Source organism: Oncorhynchus mykiss, chromosome 8, assembly GCF_013265735.2.
Source record: "Oncorhynchus mykiss isolate Arlee chromosome 8, USDA_OmykA_1.1, whole genome shotgun sequence".
In the NCBI taxonomy this organism is placed as follows: domain Eukaryota; kingdom Metazoa; phylum Chordata; class Actinopteri; order Salmoniformes; family Salmonidae; genus Oncorhynchus; species Oncorhynchus mykiss.
The window spans coordinates 68831354-68856034 of NC_048572.1; the positions used below are offsets into that span (position 1 = coordinate 68831354).

The following is a 24681-nucleotide window of genomic DNA, read 5'->3' on the forward strand; positions in this document are numbered from 1 at the left end:
GGAAGAAGCCACTGCTCCAAAACCACCATTAAAAAAAGCCAGACTACGGTTTGCAACTGCACATGGGGACAAAGATTGTACTTTTTGGAGAACTGTCCTCTGGTCTGATGAAACAAAAATAGAACTGTTTAGTCATAATGACCATCGTTATGTTTGGAGGAAACACCATTCCAACCGTGAAGCATCATGTTGTGGAGTTGCTTGCTGCAGGAGGGACTGATGCACTTCACAAAATAGATGGCTCATGAGGGAGGAAGATTATGTGGATATATTGATGTGGATATATTGAAGCAACATCTCAAGACATCAGTTAAAGCTTGGACGCAAATGGGTCTTCCAAATGGACAATGACCCCAAGCATACTTCCAAAGTTGTGGCAAAATGGCTTAAGGACACCAAAGTCAAGGTATTGGAGTGGACATCACAAAGCCCTGACCTCAATCCTATAGAACATTTGTGGGCAGAACTGAAAAAGTGTGTGTGAGCAAGGAGGCCTACAAACCTGACTCAGTTACACCAGCTCTGTCAGGAGGAATGGGCCAAAATTCACCCAACTTATTGTAGGAAGCTTGTGGAAGGCTACCCGAAACATTTGACCCAAGTTGAACAATTTAAAGGCAATGCTACCAAATACTAATTGAGTGTACGTAAACTTCTGACCCACTGGGAATGTGATGAAAGAAATAAAAGCTGAAATAAATCATTCTCAATACTATAATTCTGACATTTCACATTCTTAAAATAAAGTGGTCATCTTAACTGACCTGAGACAGGGAATTTCTACTAGGATTAAATGTCAGGAATTGTGAAACATTTAAACTGTTTATTTGGCTACGGTGTATGTCAACTTCCAACTTCAACTGTACATGAATACTGTTGAGAGTGAAAAATTCAGCAGTGTTGCAGTTCTTGACACACTCACACCGGTCTGCCTATCACCTACTACAGTACCCCGTTCAAAGGTATTTAAATATTTTGTCTTGCCCATTCACCCTCTGAATGGAACATGTAACATTCAATGTAAAAAATCCTTCTTTAACCTGTCTACTCCTGTTCGTCAACACTGATTGAAGTGGATTTAATAAATCCACTTCAATAAAATCAAAAAGGGATCACCTGGTCAGTATGTCATAGAAATAACAGACGTTCCTAATGTTTTGTACACCCAGTGTACATTTTAAATACATTCCTTAATATATGTTGAAACGTATTTAAGAAAAATATATATTCAGTACCAGTCAAAAATTTGGACACACCTACTGATTCAAGGGTTTTTCTTTATTTTTACTATTTCCAACATTGTATAAGAACATCAAAACTATGAAATGTAGTCATGTAGTAACCAAAAATGTGTTAAACAAATGTCAAATCCAAAAATATTTTATATTTGAGATTCTTAAAAGTAACCACCTTTATGGGGTAGTCACCTGTAATGCATTTCAATTAGCAGGTGTGCCTTGTTAAAAGTTCATTTGTGGAATTTCTTTCCTTCTTAATGCGTTTGAGCCAATCGGTTGTGTTGTGGCAAGGTAGTGGTGGTATACAGAAGATAGCCCTATTTGGTAAAAGAACAAGTCCATATTATGGCAAGAACAGCTCAAAAAAGCAAAGAGAAACGACAGTCCGTCATTACTTTAAGACATGAAGGTCAGGCAATCTGGAACATTTCAAGAACTTTGAAAGTTTCTTGAAGTGCAGGCGCAAAAACCATCAAGCTCTGTGATGAAACTGGTTCTTATGAGGACAGCCACAGGAAAGAAAGACCCAGAGTTACCTCTGCTGCTGAGGATACGTTCATTAGAGTTAACTGCACCTCAGATTGCAGTCCAAATAAATGCTTCACAGAGTTCAAGTAACAGACACATCTCAACATGAACTGTTCAGAGGAGACTATGTGAATCAGGCCTTCATGGTCAAATTACTGTAAAGAAACCACTACTAAAGGACATTAATAATAAGAAGAGACTTGTTGGGGCAAGAAACACAAGCAATGGACATTAGAGCAGTGGAAATCTGTCCTTTGGTCTGATGAGTCCAATTTGAGATTTTTGGTTCCAACTGCTGTGTCTTTGTGAGACACAGAGTAGCTGAATGGGTGATCTCCACATGTGTGATTCCCACTGTGAAGCATGGAGGAGGAGGTGTGATGGTGCTTTTCTGTTGACGCTGTCAGTAATTTATTTAGAATTCAAGGCACCGTTTTGGGTCATTGTCCAGGATGGCTACCACAGAATTCTGCAGCGATACGGCATCCCATCTGGTTTGCGCTTAGTGGGACTGTCATTTGTTTTTCAACAGGAAAATGACCCAAAACACACCTCCAGGCTGTGTAAGGGCTATTTAACAAAGGAGAGTGATGGAGTGCTGCATCAGTTGACCTGGCCTCCACAATCACCCGACCTCAGACCAATTGAGATGAAGAGTGAAGGAAGTGAAGGAACAGCAGCCAACAAGTGCTCAGCATATGTGGGAACTCAATCAAGACTGTAGGAAAAGCAATCCTCATAAAGCTGGTTGAGAGAATGCTAAGAGTGTGCAAAGCTGTCAAGGCAAAAGGGTGGTTACTTTGAAGAATTTGTTTAACACTTCTATGGTTACTACATGATTCTATATGTGTTATTTATAGTTTTGATGTCTTCACTATTATTCTACAATGTAGAAAATAGTAAAAAAATAAAGAAAAAAAAAACCTTGAATGAGTTGGTGTCCAAACTTTTGACCAATTTTAAATATTTCACATGTATCCTAAAAAATATATATTTTAATCTTCTATTCTAAACAGAAGCACCAATAACTTCCTATTCCCAACGGAAGCACCCAGAACTTTATATTCTAAACAGAAGCACCTTCTACTGTAAACAGAAGTACCCAGAACATTCTATTCTAGTCTAAACACAAGGCTTTTTCTGCCACCAATCAACCATAAGAATAAAATGAATTGGACGGACAATTGAATTGTGTGACAAATTCAACATGGAAGCCCCAATGTAGCCTAATCGACAAGGCAGTTTTACTCTTTGATGGCTAAAAAGTGATGAGAAATGCCATTTAGAATCTCACACAAACAGTCTTGAAAAAATGATTGGATTACATACAGTCTGCTTTAGATGGTCATATTCACTCTACTTATTTCATTATCATGTGTTGACTTGTACAGAACGTACAATGGTACAAAATATAGCTAGGACAATAAGTGCAAGGTTTAATTATTCAGGTTATCCAACATTGAAAGAGAAATATAGACTTTATTTAGTAATGTTTGTACCCCATTCAGTTCATAGGTAATTAGAAAAATCTCATCTTATCTAACATTCAAGTACTGTTTTTACAGCATCTCATAAACAAACATTTGATTCTACAACACTGAAACTTTTACCATATTTTACAACAAAAAAAATCTTATCTTTGGCACTTAAATCACTAAATGTACACTATTTACAATACATAGTACTTTCCAGTGCAAAAAGGCTCTAACCAACAAACAGTTTGAGCAATTCAGTGTGATGACTGACTCAATGTTTTGTATCACCCTTGATAATAATAGCATGCCAACCCTCTGATAATTCATAATTATCAACAAAAAACAAACATGAGAGAACACTTTCTATAGTAAAAACAATATTGCAATAGATCTTCCTGGTTCATTTGTTAGTGCAGACCTCAGCTAACACCTTGAACTTTGGCCCCAGTGTGTTCAGGAAGTCCAGGTCTTCCTGGTTGACTTGGTCACTGCAGCAGCCCACCGAGCCAGCTGAAGACCCCACCCCCTCGAAGCCGTACGCGTGGATGATGTCATCGGCGTACCGTCCCTCCTCTTCCGTCCCTAGGTAAGCCAACTTCTGCAAAGAAAAGGTAGACCAGGTAAACATGATACGAGACAGGAGGGACATGGTAGCAGACAGGGTAAAATATGAGGTGGAGAGAGGAGAATGCATGTTGTTATTAGTCCATAGGGAGCAGACAAGGACTAGCCCGAAGGGGGGAGGAAGATATTAGAGTAGGTGATATTACTTCCTTCCACAGGATATTACACTGAGAACAGACAAACCTTTCACCAACCAGACGAGATACATGAAAGCTGACACAGAAGCCAAGGGTTTAGCCAATAAGTAAGCCAACATTACACATCGGAATTGTCTAGGCTTTCACCAATAGTAAGAACTATATTAAACCTTAGAGAAAAGGCAGAAAATGTGATCATGACGATATTTTCCATTTACGGTGTTTACTCAGACTAAAGTAAACACATTGACATTGTTTGAGTTGTTTTACCTGTTGTAGAAACAGTCCGTTGGTTTGCCAGTTGATCTTCATGAAACGTGTGTTGTCAAAAGTCATATTGCCACTGGCATATTGTCCGCCACCATATTGATCTACACCATATTGTCCACCGCCATTTTGTCCACCGTATTGACTGCCGTTGTATCGGTCAGAGAAGCCGTTCTGCATATCGGTCACAATGACGCTGCTGCCGGACTGCTGTTGAGTGCCCAGGTCTCCTCCCATCTTACCCAAGTCCTTAGCTCCAGCCCACCCCATGTCAATCACGGATCCCTTCACTGAACGGTCAATCCCAGACTTTGGAACAATGATGAGATTTGAATCCTAAAGAGGAGACATAAAAAACATATGAATACAAACAAGGATCTGAAATCTGCTTTGATTTCATGACCATGAGAAATGTGTTTGTAATACTTTCAATATCACAGCCTTACCACTGCATCCCCTAGGGCCTCAATGTTAGACGTCAGCAGGATACCACCACTGTCTCCCATATCCTCCAGCTCCATTTTCTCATTCTTCGTCACACACACGAATGCACAAAGGATACCTGCGATAAAGAACCAACAAGAAAGTGTGTGAGTGGCACTGCAACAACAAGGCTGTCAGATGGACAAGACACACGAGTCATTTGTTAAGAAATACAGCCATACTAGCTGATGTCAGCTATTTAAGACTCCACCATTCAATTTCTAATCTCTCATCAGTTTTATATGTTGTCCTATCTTATTATTTGCTTTGACACCAACCTGTCAGGGCTACATAAATAATATGAATGAATGAATAGCCCAGTGGAGACTCACAGAGTAGAAGTAGCAAAGCCAGACCGAGCAACATGGCCAGGATGCCCCACACCCCCAAAGATGTGGAGTTCTGTTGGGCCAGACACGCTCCGTTCCTGCAGCGGCAGATCCGGACCGTCACAGTCTGGGTACTTCCAAAGCCCTGCAGGTCCACTACCATCAGGGGGACAGTGTATAGGCCGGTGGGGAGCTCCTTAGTTTGCGCCAACATCACTGCAGTGCCTGACGAGGAAATACACTGTCATTAGGAACAGGAGTTTGTGTACTAGATTTCCAGGTGAGATTATACTATAAGGACTAAAACTCCTGGCTCTAAGAAAACATGTCACTAAAGAATGTCAGTTAACAGGTGCTGTGCAACGTGGCTCTGTTGAGGTTGCATCTCTAGAGAGTATTTCGGCTTTAAAGTTGTATTCAAGAATGTATGACACTGACTAGTCATTATAATTTATAAATTGTACATTTATGGACTTCTTCCCATTAAATAACTGTATCACTTTTTCAATCACATTTGCAAGACATCAATTAATATAGAGATGCAATGGAGTCAGGAGGTAGGAATCATTTTCATACTGTTAAGTGGCTTCACAGCCCAGTTGTCATCATGCTTCTCTCCCAGTTTGAAGCTGAAGGGGGCGGAGAAGGGAGCTTGGTCCTTGTCTTCTGCTACCACCAACACAGAGCCCATCTCTCCCCCATCCTTCTCACACAACACCAGGTCTTTAGAGAGGATGTCTGGGACGTGGTCGTTCATGTCTTCCACTTGAATAATCACCGTCCCTGTACCTGTCTTCCGACCTAGGAGAAAGGAGACATATGTAAGAAACAAGATAACACAATGCCTTCTTGCTGATGTTTATTGTGAGAGCTTGAGTGAGTCAGATTTCCAATCTATTCACTATCACACAAGGCAATAAATGGGAAAACTTGAAAGTTCAGTTACAGATGGCACACAGTACTGATATTTTCCCAGTCTCTTATAAATGCAAAACAGAGATAAGGGCCAGTAGATAGCATATGACCAAAAAAAACATCATCAGCACATCTGGAATAGAACCGAGTAACACAATGTCATGGACCTCAATGACGTGATCACTCCAGGTGTTACAGATGGACTATTATACTCATCATCCTGTCTCTTAAACAACACACAAAGAGTTATTGTGTTGTGTGTGAACATAAATCGAACATTGGCGAGAGTGGAGGGGGTGGTTGAAGCTAACACCAGAATGTGTTATGTATTAGGTAACATCAGTCAAGGCGTAAAGACGACAACAACCTCTCATCCTCTGTGGTGTAATTCAAGTTGTGCAAACGCACTCCCATATCAACATGTCAGTAAAAGGAGGCCTTGAGGAAATGGAATAGGGCACAGTGGTGTTGTTAGGTATAATTATGATGCTTTGTCTCTTCCTTGTTATAGAGTGTTAATACTTGTTACAGTGATAGAGGCAGTGAGAGAAAGCAAATGCAGGATTAGCATGCTATTAGCTGGGAGGATATAACTAGGTCCCTGGGGCCGGTTGCAAAACACATCTTAAGTTATTTTCCCCTTAAATTAAGGGGAAAAGGGTGCCCATCAGGACCCATATGTGCTTCATTAACTATGGATATGTACAGTAAGCATCATTCAATCTAGTCAAACCGGTTAATAGGCAGGTGGTTAGGAGTGTTGGGCCAGTAACCGAAAGGTGTCTGGATCAAATCCCTGAGCTAAAACTCTGTCGTTTTGCCCCTGAGCAAGGCAGTTAACTCCACTGTTCTCCGGGCGCTGATGAATTTTTTCAATGCTAGTTGAGGATACTATAGTGATCACGTTTAACATTGGATTTATTACCTACAAAAAGGTATGATGTGTTTTAATTTGAAGGGTTAGGGTTAGGGTTCTGGTGCTGCTCTACACACACACGCGCTTTGACCAACATAAAGCCAACTCTCGGAAGATGAAAGACATTCAAAGTTCCATTCTGTGGGCCTAATTCAGATAATGCATGTCATAGCAAGATGCCCAGCGCTTCAAGCCAAGCCTCCTGTCACGTCCTGACCTTAGTTCCTTTTTTATGTCTCTATTTTGGTTTGGTCAGGGTGTGAGTTGGGGTGGGCATTCTATGTGTTGTTCTATGTTTTGTATTTCTGTGTTTGGCCTGGTATGGTTCCCAATTAGAAGCAGCTGTCTTTCGTTGTCTCTGATTGAGAACCATACTTTGTTAGCCTGTTCCCACCTGTGTTTGTGGGTAGTTGTTTTCTGTCTGCGTCTCTGTACCAGACAGGACTGTTTTTCGTTTGTTCCATTTAGTTATTTTTGTTCTAGTGTTCAGTGTAATTAAAAGATCATGAACACGTACCACGCTGCACCTTGGTCCACCAACGACAACCGTTACAGAACTACCCACCACCAAAGGACCAAGCAGCGTGGAGGAATGGACTCCTGGACATGGGAGGAAATCTTGGATGGCAAGGGACCATGGGCACAGCCGGGAGAGTATCGTCGTCCTAAAGAGGAGCTGGAGGCAGCCAAAGCTGAGCGGCGATGCTACGAGGAGTTGGCTCGAGGAAGAGTGCACGAGAGGCAGCCCCAGAATTTTTTTTGGGGGGGGACACGGGGAGATTAATGGCTGTGATAACTTAATGGCTGTGATAGGAGAAAACTTAGGATGTATCAACAACAATGTATTTACTCCACAATACTAACCTAAATTGCAGAGTGAAAAGACAGCCTGTACAGAATAAAAAATATTCCACACTTACATCCTGACTTAAATCAGCATGAAGATCTATGGCAAGACTTGAAAATGTCTGTCTAGCAATGACCAACAACCAACTTGACAGAACTTGAATTTAAAAAATAATAATGTGCAAATATTATATAATCCAGGTGTGCAAAGCTCTTAAAGACTTACCCAGAAAGACTCACAGCTGTAATCGCTGCCAAAGGTGATTCTAACCTGTACTGACTCATGGGTGTGAATACTTATGTAAATTATAGATGTAATTTTCTATAAATTAGCAAATATATATCCAAAACATGTTTTCACTTTGTCATTATGCGGTATTGTGTGTAGATGGGTGAGCATTTTTTTAAAATACATTTTTAAAATCAGTCTAACACAACAAAATGTGGAATATGTCAAGGGGTATAAATAATATCTGAAGGCACTGTAGCCAGCTATGTACTCTGTAAGTTAGCTTGACATGCTAGAAAGTAATAGAAACAAGTTGAGAAAAAATCTACAAGAAACATGTTTTATTATCTTCTGAATCAATTTGTTTCTCCTGTCTTGAATGTAGTTCTATTTTGCGATCTCTTAAAATAAACGTGATCTCTTTGACGAGACATTCAGACAGTGGTCGTCTCCATGGTAACTATAGACTTATTCTGCCATACATGCTTTCAAACTACTGTAAACCCAGAAATCCCCCGATCACACATGCAGGCGATGTAATGGCGACGTTGGCTATTTAACCTCATGCTCAGAAACACTTCTTCGGGCCTAACGGTCGTCTCGCACCGAACTGCGCATGTACAGGCAGTCACAGCAAAGGCATTCCTTCGATATAAAGTTGTTTTTGACTCAAATGAAAGCGTGTCAGTTTGCCACTCATGAGGTTGGAGTAATAACATGTTCAACTACTTAAGACACTGGCTCGAATCTAGGTTGTGCCTTTAGATAGAGAAAATTAACAACTAAGGAAGAATTTTTCATTTCACTCATTGACATCTCAAAGCCCAATCTCCGGCCTGGTCTGTTTAGTCTGTTTTGCAAGAGTTACCGGAAGTCTCGTGATGGTGCGCCTCTGGGTTTAGAAACTCTGGGGTAAAATCCCTTAAGTATGCCCTTACTAAAGGAAAACATTTGAGGGGCTCTATGCAACGCCTTTAAACAATTCCCTCAGGTAAGGGTAAATCCTTAAAGGAAACACTTAAGATGTTTTATGCTACCAGGCCCAAAGTTTTTAAAGCAATAGATGAGTTAAGATCATGCAAATAGTGATGCATATTTGACTACACAGAAATTGAATAAATACACATGCGAGACAATGTGTAACAACATCTACTTACTGGCATCCACAGCTTTCATAGTGACGTTGTAAACACCATCCACTACGAAGTGGGACTCCCTGTCGATTGTGTTGGCGATCTTCAGCTGTCCAGTGCTTTCATCGACATTGATCCATGAAGCTGGGTCTGAGACCTTGTAATACCTGAGAAGGAACAGAGAGAGAGAAGACGGTATTAAAGCATTCATGAGCATCATGGTGCAATTCTGCCATCAAGTGCTGGAGAGAGAAAAAAAACATGGCATACCATATTTTCATGCATGTTAACATTAGAAGCCTCCTCCCTAAGTTTGTTTTATTCACTGCCCTAGCACACTCCACCAATCCGGATGTCCTAGCCGTCTCTGAATCCTGGCTTAGGAAGACCACCAAAAACCTTGAAATTTCCATTCCTAACTATAACATTTTCCGACAAGATAGAACTGCCAAAGGGGGAAGTGTTGCAATTTACTGCAAATATAACCTGCAGACTTCTGTCTTACTATCCAGGTCTGTACCCAAACAATTTGAGCTTCTACTTCTAAAAATTAACCTTTTCAGAAACAAGTCTCTCACCGTTGCCGCTTGCTATAGACCACCCTCTGCCCCCAGCTGTGCCCCCGACACCATATGTGATTTGATTGCCCCCCATCTATCTTCTGAGCTCGTGCTGCTAGGTGACCTAAACTGGGACATGCTTAACACCCCGGCCATCCTACAATCTAAGCTTGATGCCCTCAATCTCACACAACTTATCAATGAACCTACCAGATATAACCCCAAATCCGTAAACACGGGCACCCTCATAGATATCATCCTAACTAACTCACCCTCCAAATACACCTCTGCTGTTTTCAACCAAGATCTCAGCGATCAATGGCTCATTGCCTGCATCCGTAATGGGTCTGCGAGCAAACGACCACCCCTCATCACTGTCAAACGCTCCCTAAAAAACTTCTGCGAGCAGGCCTTTCTAATCAACCTGGCCGGGGTATCCTGGAATGACATTGACCTCATCCCGACAGTAGAGGATGCCTGGTTATTCTTTAAAAGTGCCTTCCTCACCATCTTAAATAGGCATGCCCCATTCAAAAAATGTAGAACCAGGAATAGATATAGCCCTTGGTTCACTCCAGAACTGTCTGCCCTTGACCAGCACAAAACCATCCTGTGGTGTTCTGCATTCGAATCGAATAACCCCCGTGATATGCAACTTTTCAGGGAAGTTAGGAACCAATATACACAGGCAGTTAGGAAAGCTAAGGCTAGATTTTTTAAACAGAAATTTGCATCCTGCAGTACAAACTCAAAAAAGTTCTGGGATACTGTAAAGTCCATGGAGAATAAGATCACCTCCTCCCAGCTACCCACTGCTCTGAGGCTAGGAAACACTGTTACAACCGACAAATCCACTATAATTGAGAATTTCAATAAGCATTTCTCTACGACTGGCCATGCTTTCCACCTGGCTACCCCTACCCCGGTCAACTGCCCGGCACCCTCCACAGCAACACGCCCAAGCCCCCACCATTTCTCCTTCACCCATATCCAGATAGCTGATATTTTGAAAGAGATATTTTGAAAAAATATGGACCCCTACAAATCAGCCAGGCCAGACAATCTGGACCCTCTCTTTCTAAAAATGATCTGCCGAAATTGTTGCAACGCCTATTACTAGCCTGTTCAACCTATCTTTCGTATCGTCTGAGATTCCCAAAGATTGGAAAGCTGCCACGGTCATCCTCCTCTTCAAAGGGGGAGACACTCTAGACCCAAACTGCTACAGACCTATATCTATCCTACCCTGCATCTCGAAGGTCTTCGAAAGCCAAGTTAACGAACAGATTACTGACCATTTTGAATCACATCGTACCTTCTCCGCTATGCAATCTGGTTTCCGAGCTGGACATGGGTGCACCTCAGCCACGCTCAAGGTCCTTAACGATATCATAACCGCCATCGATAAGAGACATTACTGTGCAGCTGTATTCATCGACCTGGCCAAGGCTTTTTATTCTGTAAATCTCCACATTCTTATTGGCAGACTCAACAGCCTTGGTTTCTCAAATGATTGCCTCGCCTGGTTCACCAACTACTTCCTTCTCTGATAGAGCTCAGTGTGTCAAATCGGAGGGCCTGTTGTCCGGACCTCTGGTAGTCTCTATGGGGGTGTCACAGGGTTCAATTTTCGGGCCAACTCTCTTCTCTGTATACATCAATGATGTCGCTCTTGCTGCTGGTGATTCTCTGATCCACCTCTACGCAGATGACACCATTTTGTATACTTCTGGCCCTTCTTTGTACACTGTGTTAACTAATCCCCAGATGAGCTTCAATGCCATACAACTCTCCTTCCGTGGCCTCCAACTGCTCTTAAACGCAAATAAAACTAAATGCATGCTATCCAACCGATCATTGCCCGCACCGGCCCACCCGCCCATCCAGCATCACTACTCTGGACGGCTCTGACTTAGAATACGTGGATAACTACAAATACCTAGGTGTCTGGCTAGACTGTAAACTCTCCTTCCAGACTCACATTAAGCATCTCCAATCAAAAATTAAATCTAGAATCGGCTTCCTATTTCGCAACAAAGCTTCCTTCACTCATGCTGCCAAACATACCCGCGTAAAACTGACCATCCTATCAATCCTTGACTTCGATGATGTCATCTATAAAATAATCTCCAACACTCTACTCAGCAAACTGGATGTAGTCTATCACAGTGCCATCCGTTTTGCCACCAAAGCCCCATACACTACTCACCACTGCGACCTATACGCTCTCGTTGGCTGGCCCTCGCTTCATACTCGTCGCCAAACCCACTGGCTACAGGTTATCTACAAGTCTCTGCTAGGTAAAGCCCCACCTTATCTCAGCTCGCTGGTCACCATAGCAGCACCCACTCGTAGCACGCGCTCCAGCAGGTATATCTCACTGGTCACCCCCAAAGCCAATTCCTCCTTTGGTCGCCTTTCCTTCCAGTTCTCTGCTGCCACTGACTGGAACGAACTGCAAAAATCACTGAAGCTGGAGATTCCCATCTCCCTCACTAGCTTTAAGAACCAGCTGTCAGAGCAGCTCACAGATCACTGCACCTGTTCATAGCCCATCTGTATACAGCCCATCTATCTACCTCATTCCCATACTTTATTTATTTATTTTGCTCCTTTTGCACCACAGTATCTCTACTTGCACATCCATCTTTTGCACATCTACCATTCCAGTGTTTAATTGCCATATTGTTATTACTTCGCAACCATGGCCTATTTATTGCCTTAACTCCCTTACGTTACCTTATTTGCACTCACTGTATATAGACTTTGTTTTCTTTTTTTCTACTGTATTATTGACTGTATGTCTTGTTCATTCCATGTGTAACTCTGTGTTGTTGTATGTGTCGAACTGCTATGCTTTATCTTGGCCAGGTCGCAGTTGCAAATGATAACTTATTCTCAACTAGCTTACCTGGTTAAATAAATGTTAAATTAAAAAAAAAAAAAAATAACAATTTCACAGTACCTCTATTTTCTATTGAAACATCATATTATTACTATGACCATTATCAATATGGTCAGACAATATGCCATCTCCTATGGTCATATGGCAAGACAGCACAAACAGATCTGGAACCAGGCTAATAAAGTATGACATTGAGGTAAACTAAGATCTTACTTGATGCCAGCGCTGCTCTTGGTCTCTGGGTCTACAGCAGTGTACGTTCCGATCAGGGTGTCGTTTGGAGTATTCTCCTGGACAGTAAATCGTACGATGGGGGCAGTGAACTCTGGTCCCTCGTCCACGTCCCCCACTGTGACATCCACAGGGATGGACACCCACTTGGCATTGGTCCCACTCAGCTCAGCCTGGTTACGGGCCATCACATCCAGCTTTAGGTTCTTGGTCTTCTCGTAGTCTAGAGGCTGGTGACACAGCGAAGACAAGGAGTGTCATTTTATTGCATTATTATTGGACTATCAGCCATCAATGACATTGTACAAGAGTAAATAAGAGTAAAAAAGTATTTTGTTTCAAGATTTTGACTCTATGTTATGGGATAATTTGCCTTATTTTAAAAATAATTATGAAAGTCAAGATCAGATCAAAAATATAGGTTAATTGTGAGTACCAACTCACCTTTGTTAGGTAAATTAGTCCTTCATTTGTTTTTGGGTCTCTTTCCATCCTGAAGTTCCCATTTTCGTTCCCCTTGGTGATGATGAACTCAGAGTTCCAGTTTGGTGTGTTAATTAAGTCCTTGTCTTCAATAGGGATTCTGAGGATGAGGCCTTTCTCTTGGTTCTCCATAACACTCACATTATACTGCAAGAGGAAAGCAGCATGTTCAATTATCTGACTGAGGTATATTGAATATCCATACTCTATAGCAAACAAAATATAGCACATTTTCACCATAACTATTGTTTTGCTGCCAAATAAACTGCGATATAAAATTGTCATTACTGTAAAAAAAATAATATTCAAGATTATTATTTTTTCCTTACAGATGTCTTTTTAAAAGTGGGAGGGTTGTCGTTGATATCTCCCACAACTATTGTGGCTGTAGCCGTGTTTGATAGACCATTCAGAGCGCCATTCATGTCTCTGATGTCCACTGTCACAAAATGTTTGTCGTTCACCTGAAAAACAAAATCCCCAAATATACATTTAGTTCAAATATACACTGAGTGCACAAAACATTAGGAACACCTTCCCAATATTGAGTTGCACCTATTTTGCCTTCAGAACAGCCTCAATTCATTGGGGCATGGACTCTACAAGGTATTGAAAGTGTTCCACAGGGATTCTGGTCCATGTTGACTCCAAAGCTTCCCACATTTGTGTCAAGTCGACTGGATGTCCTTTGGGTGGTGGAACATTCTTGATACACACGGGAAACTGTTGAAACATCCAACCTTGTTGCTGTTCTTGACACACTCAAACGGGTGAACCTGGCACCTACTACCATACCCTGTTCAAAGGCACTGAAATATTTTGTCTTCCTCATTCACCCTCTGAATGGCACATACACGCAATCCATGTCTCAATTGTCTCAAGGCTTAACAATTCTTCTTTAACCTGTCTCCTCATCTTCATCTACACTGATTGAAGTGGATGTAACAGGTGACTTCAACAAGGGATTGTAGCTTTCACCTGGATTCACCTGGTCAGTCTATGTCAGGGACAGAGCAAGTGTTCCTAATGTTCTGTGCACTCAGTGTATATTAAAACATGAATAATTCAAACAATGATAGCAGTGGTCACCAATGTGGAACCCTGGAAAACTAAGTGAGATATTTTGAAAGTACGAAGAGGAGACTAACTCTCACCTCTCTGTCAAGAGTGTCTGTTTTGGTGCTGATGACTCCTGTCTCTGGGTTGATGTAGAACAGGTTGGTCCCAGAGAGGAGGGAGTACCTGATCTTAGTGTGGTCTGTACCAGGCTCGTCTTTGTCTATGGCATTCACCTTCCCCACAACGGTACCTGCAATGGAACACATCACAACACACAGACTATTAGTTCATATCCACAAGTTCCAGTTTCAAATGAATGTCTGGATGTGTGACAAATGTATCTGTAAATGTACTAATTCGTGAAACATATGGCACTTTTTCTATGTACTGTATTACAGAGGCTAAAGGCACTCTGGTATTTCTTACTTCAGCTGTATGTTTCTCACCTGTTTTGCTTTGTTCCAGCACAGTAAACTGCAGTTGTCCAGTGAAAGTTGGTGCATTGTCATTTACATCTTCTACATTCACTGTGATGGGTAATGGTAAGTCTGTCTCCTGGTTGGTGTATCTGTCAAACACTCTGGCTTGAAACTGAAAAAAGAGATGTCATGTTTTATCATCATAGATAATCAATTATTAAATAATAAAGCAATAAAGCAATAATTGTTGTCTACTACTCACTATAAACTGAGGGGTAACCTCGCGGTCAACAGCTCTGTGGACCTTCAGCATCCCAGTTTCCTTTACCACACTAAACACACCCACAGGGTCCTCTGTCACACCAGGCCCACTGAGGGTGTAGTACACGTTGTATGCGGCAGAAGAATCAGATGCAACCTAGACCAGAAAACAATCAAATATTATCTGTGGTCAAGCTTCAACAAGCAGTGGGATAATCATTCGGGTTAGAAAATTGTACAGTAATGATATGTTTTTGGTTGGATATGTTTCTCAATTTCTTTCCTTGGATTTTGCAATCTTTATCACACCATTTGCCATTATTGTTAGTCGTATGGTTTGGCCTCAGACCAGTAAGTGTGAGCAGAGCCTGCTGAGCATCTGGTACATGTCATTGGCTTGGGCTAGTGTAAGAGTGGGGGGGTTGGGCCTGTTTTTCTGATCACAGCCTGGGCGTATGTGTGACTTCCATTTCGAGGCCCTTTTGGCAGGAGTGGGGGGTATGGGGTGGGCAGGAGGGGCATAGGTCTGATCTTCCTACCTCCCATCTCACACACATTGACCGCAGCCCTTCCCACGCCCTGCTGCAGCTCTCCCGAATCGCGAAGCAAACAAGTGCTGTTTAGAATAACTTTTCTCAAAGGTTTCACAGAAAGCACACATGTATTTCTATATCCTCTCCAAAAATCATGATATTATTTGAAGAGTGAAAATATTTCTAAAACCCATCCCTAGTGTTTACACAGGCAGCCCAATTCTAATATTTTGCCAGTAATCGGTCTTTTGACACAGCCTTAGGAACACTTAGTCAACAATTATAATGCTTTAGACCTTTTACTTGCTAGGCGGGTATGACCATTTCTGTTTTGCAAAATGTAGAGACACAGAAGACCTGAGTCTACGCCTTCACTATGGTGAATCACTAAAACAATACAGAAATACAGTACAGAAAATGAAGGAAGAGCACGTCAGAAATCAGCTCAATGTAATTGAAGAATCCATAGACTCTAACCACTTCTGGAAAAATAGGAAAACACTAAACAAACAACAACACGAAGAGTTATCTATCCAAAACGCTAATGTATGGGTAAACCACATCTCCAATCATTTTGTCCCTATAACACAGAACAAACAGCAAAAACATATACATTATCAAATACAAACCATAGAATCAACTATCAAAGACTACCAGAACCCACTGAATTCTCCAATTACATTGAATGAACTAAAGAACAAAATACAAACCCTCCAACCCAAAAGGCCTGTGGTGTTGATGGTATCCTCAATGAAATTATAAAATATCCAGACAACAATTTTTTAAAATGTATTTAACCTTTATTTAACTAGGCAAGTCAGTTAAAAACAAATTCTTACTTACAATGACGGCCTAATTGGGTTTAACATCATTTTTAGCTCTGGCATCTTCCCCAATATTTGGAACCAAAGGCTGATCACCCCAATCCACAAAAAAATCCACAAAAGTGGAGACAAATTTGACCCCAATAACTACTGTGGGATATGCGTCAACAGGAACTTTGGGGAAATCATCTGCATTATCATTAATGGCAGACTCATACATTTCCTCAGTAAAAACAATGTACTGAGAAAATGTCAAATTGGCTTTTTACCAAATTACTGTATGACAGACACCTTAATTGACAAACAAACAAACAAAAAAAAGCCTTTGACTCAATTTGGCATGAGCGTCTGATTCCATCTAGACACCGTTGCCCTACAAAAAAAGACATACCTTGGTCTAAACATCAGCGCCACAGGTAACTTCAACAAAGCGGTGAATGAGCTGAGGGACAAGGCAAGAAGGGCCTTGCCATCAAAATGAACATAAAATTTGACATTCCAATTAGGATCTGGTTAAAAATACTTGAATCAGTTATAGAACACATTGCCCTTTATGGTTGTGAGGTCTAGTGTCCGCTCACCAACCAAGAATTCACAAAATGAGATAAACACCAAATTGAGACTCTGCATGCAGAATTCTGCAAAAATATCCTCTGTGTACAACATAAAACACCAAATAATGCATTCAGAGCAGAATTAGGCCGATACCCGCTAATTATCAAAATCCAGAAAAGAGACGTTAAATTCTACAACCACCTAAAAGGAAGCGATTCCCAAACCTTCCATAAATAATCCATCACCTAAGCAAGCTGGTCCTGGGGCTATTTTCAGAAACACAAACAGACCCCACAGAGCCCCAGGACAGCAACACACCCAACCAAATCATGAGAAAACAAAAAGATAATTACTTGACACATTGGAAAGAATTAACATAAAAACTAAGCAAACTAGAATGCTATTTTGCCCTAAACAGAGAGTACATAGTGGCAGAATACTTGACCACTGTGACTGACCCAAACTAAAGGAAAGATTTGACTATGTACAGACTCAGTGAGCATAGCCTTGCTATTGAGGAAGGCCTCCATAGGCAGACCTGGCTCTCAAGAGAAGACAGGCTACGTGCACACTGCACACAAAATGAGGTGGAAACTGAGCTGCACTTCCTAAGCACGTGCCAAATGTATGACAATATTAGAGACCCATATTTCCCTCAGATTACACAGATCCACACAGAATTTGAAAACAAACCCAATATTGATGAACTCCCATATCTACTGGGTGAAATACCACAGTGACTCATCACAGCAGCAAGATGTGACCTGTTGCCACAACAGGTTAATACAAGCATTAATAGTAGTAAGTGTTTTGATGATTGTTGATGTTATAGATTAAGGACAAAGAGGAAACTGTAATAACGTGTACAACTGTGTGACTTGCAAATATTGAATAAAAAGTAGAAACTACACCCAAAACCCTAGGAGAGAGAACGCCTCTGACACTCCTGTTCTAGGGGAACAAGTCTAGTTTCTACACAAAAGACAATTTAAAGGATTGGACAGCCAACTCATGTATATTGTAAAAAGCAAAGTTACTCTGTATTAATATTCAAGCAGTATTAACCGACGGGTGTAGGCATTAAATCGTAAATTGTTTGTCTAGATACTAGAGTGATTGGGAACCCTATAAGAGCAATGGCGAGTTGAAGAGTCTACTGATTGGGATTGGGAACCCTATAAGAGCAATGGCGGGTTGAAGAGTCTACTGATTGGGATTGGGAACCCTATAAGAGCAATGGCGGGTTGAAGAGTCTACTGATTGGGATTGGGAACCCTATAAGAGCAATGGCGGGTTGAAGAGTCTACCGATTGGAATTGGGAACCCTATAAGAGCAATGGCGGGTTGAAGAGTCTACTGATTGGGATTGGGAACCCTATAAGAGCAATGGCGGGTTGAAGAGTCTACTGATTGGGATTGGGAACCCTATAAGAGCAATGGCGGGTTGAAGAGTCTACCGATTGGAATTGGGAACCCTATAAGAGCAATGGCGGGTTGAAGAGTCTACTCTTTGGGAACCCTATAAGAGCAATGGCGAGTTGAAGAGTCTACTCTTTGGGAACCCTATAGAGCAATGGCGAGTTGAAGAGTCTACTGATTGGGAACCCTATAGAGCAATGGCGAGGTGAAGAGTCTACTCTATAAAATGTAAATACTCTAAGTCTGATTGATATTATCTAAGATCCCGAAACACGCCTGACGGCACCACAAAGGCTAATCTCCGAATAAAAGGGCAGGATACATAACCAGGCCAGCCCGGCGGGCCTGTGAGTCACCTGTTAGCCGGGTGACATAAGAACTTGAGTGAGACGACTTGTATCACTTGTATACCTTAACGGTCCTAAAGCAAAATCCCCTACCGCGACACTTGGTGCCCAACGTGGGGCTAGATAATATCATATATATACAGATAGAGAACCTACCAAGAAAATCCTTGAGGATGAGGAAATAAGAAAAGTACTATAGAGTTTATAACTAAATAGGAAATCTTATACAAAACCTAAAGGTAAATGAGGAAATAAGAAAAGTACTATAGAGTTTATAACTAAATAGGAAATATTATACAAACTCCTCCGGGTAAATGAGGAAATAAGAAAAGTACTATAGAGTTTATAACTAAATAGGAAATCTTATACAAAACCTCAAGGTAAAGAAGGAAAAAAGATGAAGGTAGAAAAGTAGTGATTTTATAAGCATTAGATTTAATTATGAAAATAAATATGTTGCAGTACCTAGGGATGGTGAATTACTGGATGGATCCCATACTATGGATCCCATACTAGGCAACATACAGTGTATATACAATTATTGATGAGACTGATTTAAGATTAACGCAGGTTATTGTTAGATGAAATACAGTGGACTCCTGAAGGAGAGATTTCATTAGTACAGAAAACATATGCTATGTTTAGCAGGGTTTTGGCTTTATCTAATCATTTGAAGGTTTGTCTTTCAATAGTAGAAAGATGACAAGGGTATATGGCATCTGTTGTGATCCAGGATCATTGAGAGTATCGGGTTAATTAAGCTGAACTATATAATTATCTTATAGATTACTACATAGAAATGTTGAGTTCTATAAAATTCATTAGTGCAAACAGGGAGACAGTGAGACAGTCAAAATGTGGAAGCAGAAACCATATCTGGTACTGACAGTATTAGCTGCGGCAACAGGAAGCAGATGTGGAAGCGAAAAAGGCCGGTTTTAAACCACAGCCATTAAAGCAGCAGTTGTTAAAAGAGGAAGTTAAACATAGACATACGTAACTATATTGAAGGATTGTCAGTCTAAGAGCACCAGTGAAAGAGTGGGGGCTCGTCCAGGATCCATGTGCAAATTTATTAGGTCAGTTAGGCACCAACACAGGAGTAGGGGAATGGGATTTTACATAGATGCAAATAATGCAAAGAGAGGCTAACCTAGAAAAGGCTAGTCAAAGAAAAAAGACAGCCGCAGTGCAAAGAGTGGACACCTCAGGAGACGCAGGGGTACCCACTAAACCAGGGAGAAGAGATAGGGCAAGGCAGCAACCCCAGCAGCAAACCCAAGCAGGGCCACAGGCTCAGAGTAAACCGGCCTTCCAACATAAACCCAAAACACCCCAAAAGGATGGAGGTAAAACTACCTGGCAAAAGAAAGACCCCAAACCACGTGACAATACGGCAGCAGGACCATCAGGTGTTAAAACCGGGGGCTCCCCAAAAACCAGCCTCCCTGGACGTAGCGGCCTTTGGAGCCCTCACACAGGAGGAAAAAACTCAAAGGAGAGAAGATTATGCAAAGTGGAAAGAGGCAAACCCTGGTAGGAAATTAAAAAGTGCAAACTGGTTAACGGGAACCCTGGAAAGAAACTTAAAAGTACCGATAGTGGGCAAGACTTTTCTTATAGATACCGGGGCAGACCGGTATGACTAATAATCCAGGAGAACCAGTGGGTACCCTCAGGGTAAAATTTCTGGAAGGACAACAAAAAGATATGAAAATAATCAACCATTTTAAACCTGTAAATGTTCCAGACTAAATAGAGAGGGTCAGAACAGAAACTGGAAAAATATTAATCAAATAATAGAAAAGCTAGGTGAAATAAAAATACAACAGTTTAACCTACTAACCTCTAATGAAGAATCTGAAAGGACTATTAAGTGTTTTAACAAACCCCTTAAAGGCCCCATACAAAAATATGACACGGAAGGAGCCAAAATGGCGCTGTTGGAAATATATTGGAATAAAATAATGGCCCTAGCCCAAGGCCAGGACATAATAATAAAGGACAATTAACTTAACAAAATGTGGACACCACTAGTTGAGGGAAGTAACCACAACTCGTTGGGACAAATGGTGAAATGTAGTTTGTTTCAAACCAAGAAATGGAAGAAGGGCCTCCTCCCGTGGTACAAAAGAGGAAGGCCACAAACATAGAAAAACCCAGAGGCATAGTGGTTTTTACAGACGGCAGTGAGAAATCAGGTCCCACTGTGTGGGGTTTTATTATAAAAAATATAGAAACAGGAGACACCCTCATTAGAAAAAGAGGCCGAATGGAGGGAACGGCACAAAAGGCAGAGGTAATGGTAGTGTTAGAAGCTTTGCTACACTGCACCACTTCTAACCTTAAAAGGATTGAGGTATGATGGAGAATGGCATAAAATCCATGAGTTAATGGACAAGGCCGAAGTTTTAGTAACTCACCAAAAAGCTCATACCAAGGACAGTAAAACAGCTCAGGGAAACTTCAACGAATTAGGCAACCAGGAAGTGGATGAATTAGTCCAAGTACGAAGGGTCGTACTAATTCACCATGAAAAATATCAACTTAAGGCTTTACATATAGATTGGGGACATTTAGGCCCTAGGATCTTTATGAAAAGGCTTAGACAAGAAGGTATTCCCTATGTTAAAATGGAAGTTACTGACCTTTGTCAACAATGTACTACATGCCAGGAACAAAAAGCAAGTAACATTGGTAGGCAGGCAGGGCAACACATTAAACATACAATACCATGGAAACAAATTGCGTTAGACACTATGGGCCCAATGAAGGTTGCTACCTCAGTCGGGCATAGATACGCGATAGTCGGTGTTTGCATGGCCACAGGTTATTCAGTTGTTCTAACATCAAAATCATCAAACACTGTGCCTGTATTACAACTGCTTTTATTATATCTATACATTACGATTCTACCTGTAATTATACTCCGGGTTGCAATTCGGCTTGTAATCCATATTAAACAAACAAACCTCTGATCAAAGAAGTTTCCTGTGGTCTCTTGTATAACGTAGGGCAGAATTCCCTTACAATACTAATCAAATACCAATTGATTTTTAGAATATACAACTGTCCTGTATAGGCGACCTGAACCTGCATGACATGAGCCACCCTCACGCTCTCTCCTTTGATAGAAAGTTCTGCGTCTATTAATGCCAAATAATAGGCCTACATACAATACAGTCAGTCCACACTCAGAACACTAGCTAACTATATTGTTTCATTATACAGTGTACTATCTAGAGCTATATACTGTATTTAGCTGCTATTTAGAACTCTAAAAAATACACATCAAATAGCCAAACAATGAGGAAAAAAGTAGTCTACTTGAGGATAAATTCAGCCACTATTTAATGTTGAATTTAGTGGGTTTGTCTGACTAATAGCCTACACAAATGGGCTGCAATATTCAAATGAAATTAAATACAAATAAATCCAACTTGAAAGACTCCCCTGGTGTCATAATATATTTTGACATTGCAACCACATAATTCAATCGCCGGTTCACCCGCATGAACGAAATCACAAACAGATTTTTTTTTTGTTCAAGCCCTCAAGAACCGTTGTCTGCTAATGGTGATAATCTGTTTGCATTTGCCAATGTATTGTCTTTCCAATATCCAGACAACCTGTCCCCAGAGCTTCCTATACAGTAATTGAATCTATCTCCGTAACGTGTTGAGGCCGGCAATTAAGTAGAATGCGAGGCTCAATTAAAGATGTTTCAGAACTGCTATATTCGAAGCACAACTCCCTTCTGCACAGTTTCTTGTCTACAACAACTCCATTCGGATTAAACAGCCTAGCTGTTGGTTGCTCATTGTAGTCTACTTCTTCTCATTAAGGTTACTTCATTCAGACATTTTTAATTCCATTTTGCATTGATTAGAAATATCCCACTTCACCTGCTAGGCTAGGCCTACATGGAGCCTCTGCCCCTTGAATTGCCAGACAATAACAGCAAGGTACATGTGTGAAACGTGTGTAGACTACCGGTATGTCTTTGTTATAAAAACTACATTCAAAAGTGTGTTGCTTTATTAAATGAAGAATGTCAAATGTCATGTTATACACTTGTGTGTAGCAATGTCACATGGCTCATTTGATTTAATTCAGACAAAGCCTTTTCATTGTTAAAAAGGCCTGTAATTATTTTCTTCTAAAAAAGTGAATACTCACACAACATCCATTGGGATATTATATTAATAGATTAACTGTGCCCACTAATCCTGTGTATACATGTATGTGGTTGGGTGTGGTTGGGTGTGTATGGGTGTGTACCATCTGGTGAGGGCGTGGAGCAAACAGGTACAGAATGTGCCTTAGCCACAAGTGAGAAAGAGTGAGAAATAAAGTGGATCATGGGTAAGGAGAATTGAAAGCACAGGTAGAGGATAATTTGGCTGTTGCCCATGTAGGAGTGTGTTATGACTACATTACATGAAATATGGACAAAGCTTCGGTTTATTGTCCATATTCAAATAGACAGAATGTGCTGAAAGTAATGGAAGTTGTAACTTATTTTAAGGACATTACCAGATCAACTTCCTTTGGAAATGGAGGGGCGTCGTTTTCTATGATGTTGAAGGGCAGAGGGCTCCAACGTCTTTTGGAGCGCTTTAGTAGACCATCTTTCAATACCTGAAACATGCAAAAAGTCACGACACTACAAACATAATACAGTACTTATTTAAAAAGTATAGGACTAGCATCTTCAACATCTTTTACTCTGAGCCAATGTGGAATCCACCTTACTTTTCTAGAGTTCTGGACAAGGTAAACATCTTCAACATCTTTTACTCTAAGCCAATGTGGAATCCACCTTACTTTTCTAGAGTTCTGGACAAGGTAAACATCCATGTTTTTCTTCTGACCATTGGGGTCCTGAAACTGCACTGAGAATGTCCTGCCATTGGCTGGTACCATAGTGATGTGGACTGTTACTATAGTTCCATCTGCCTGTACTGTGAAGTCCGGGTCACAAGAGGTCAAATGCAAGGTCTTGGTGTCACAGTTGTCGACATCAACTGAACAATGAGAGAGAAAGAAATGTTATGAACTATACAATTACTAAAAACAACATTAATTATCCTAAGCAAGATAACGTGATTATGATTAAGGATGATTAAGGATGTCAACTGGTTATAAAAAGTGTATGACCATATTGATTGTTTCATTCAGTATCAATTACATACAACGTTTGACAGGACTGGAGTATTTGTGAATGTTCAGTTACCTTTTGAAATAACATGCCCAACTGGTACTGTCTGAGGTACTGCTGCTTGTATGGAGTCGGGGATAAAGCAGGAGTCCACACATGAGATGATCTGGAGTTAACACATGAGAGTGATATTGTTCATTCTAACAACGTGCATATCATACGATAGTTGTGCTACAAATATCGTACTGCAATTATTTGTATTGTCTATTATTGGAACCAAAAGAATGAGACATTTACATTTTCAAGAACATAGTCTGCATAGGTAGATGTATCAACAAGCCGCACCTTGACAGTGATAATATTCTAATATTACACAACTGCACAAAATAAATGTTACGTTTGCCAATTCAATTACATTCATAGACTCGAAGGAAGTTGACAAATCCAAATCAAATGTCAAAATTACAGAAAAACTTTCATTTCATATGTACTTACCAAAAAGATGCATAAATTGACATTTAAGTTCCGTGCCATTTTTGTTACTACCATTCGAAACATCAAGACTATAGTGACGAAACCACACGCAGGAACAAGAAGTATAAGTGTTTCTGTCAAGGGCGAGGATTAGTGGGTGGAATATCCTTACACCAATCAACAGTAACCTAATTGTGTCCGTATGAGTCTTCCATTGCAGGTATCGGAATGACGGTTTCGTTTATGAAAAAGTACCCCGCCCGCGATTACTCAATTGGCTACCTCGACGACGGGACGCATTCCTCGTCTAGTACTCCACCCTCTTTCAGT

General features: G+C 40.9%; 1 protein-coding gene across 2 annotated transcripts; it reads right to left on the reverse strand.

Annotated features, from left to right (window-relative positions):
* Positions 1-2986: 2986 nt before the first annotated feature.
* Positions 2987-24681, reverse strand: LOC110530423 (desmocollin-2). 2 transcript variants are annotated; one of them, XM_021613478.2, is made up of 16 exons: positions 24373-24681; positions 23953-24043; positions 23472-23743; positions 23253-23357; positions 15040-15195; positions 14805-14949; positions 14454-14608; positions 13629-13763; positions 13261-13446; positions 12799-13046; positions 9145-9287; positions 5658-5882; positions 5085-5306; positions 4716-4831; positions 4273-4605; positions 2987-3839 (listed from the first exon to the last, which is right to left on the reverse strand). In XM_021613478.2, exons 1-16 carry the CDS (start codon positions 24433-24435, stop codon positions 3642-3644), a joined length of 2793 nt encoding a protein of 930 aa, XP_021469153.2. In that variant the 5' UTR covers positions 24436-24681; the 3' UTR covers positions 2987-3641. The 2 variants fall into 2 exon arrangements, with proteins under 2 accessions (XP_021469153.2, XP_021469155.2); XM_021613480.2 differs by having other exon boundaries at positions 23544-23743; positions 24373-24679.

What these genes read in the sequence shown, in the direction of transcription:
- LOC110530423 (XM_021613478.2), bottom strand. Translation starts at nt 24,435, where the DNA reads ATGTTTCGAATGGTAGTAACAAAAATGGCACGGAACTTAAATGTCAAT. An exon ending in TGGGCATGTTATTTCAAAAG is followed by an intron (nt 23,744 to 23,952) that starts GTAACTGAACAT and finishes CTCATTGTTCAG; the next exon opens with TTGATGTCGACAACTGTGAC. An exon ending in GGCTGTGAAGCCACTTAACA is followed by an intron (nt 5,307 to 5,657) that starts GTATGAAAATGA and finishes TTTCCTCGTCAG; the next exon opens with GCACTGCAGTGATGTTGGCG.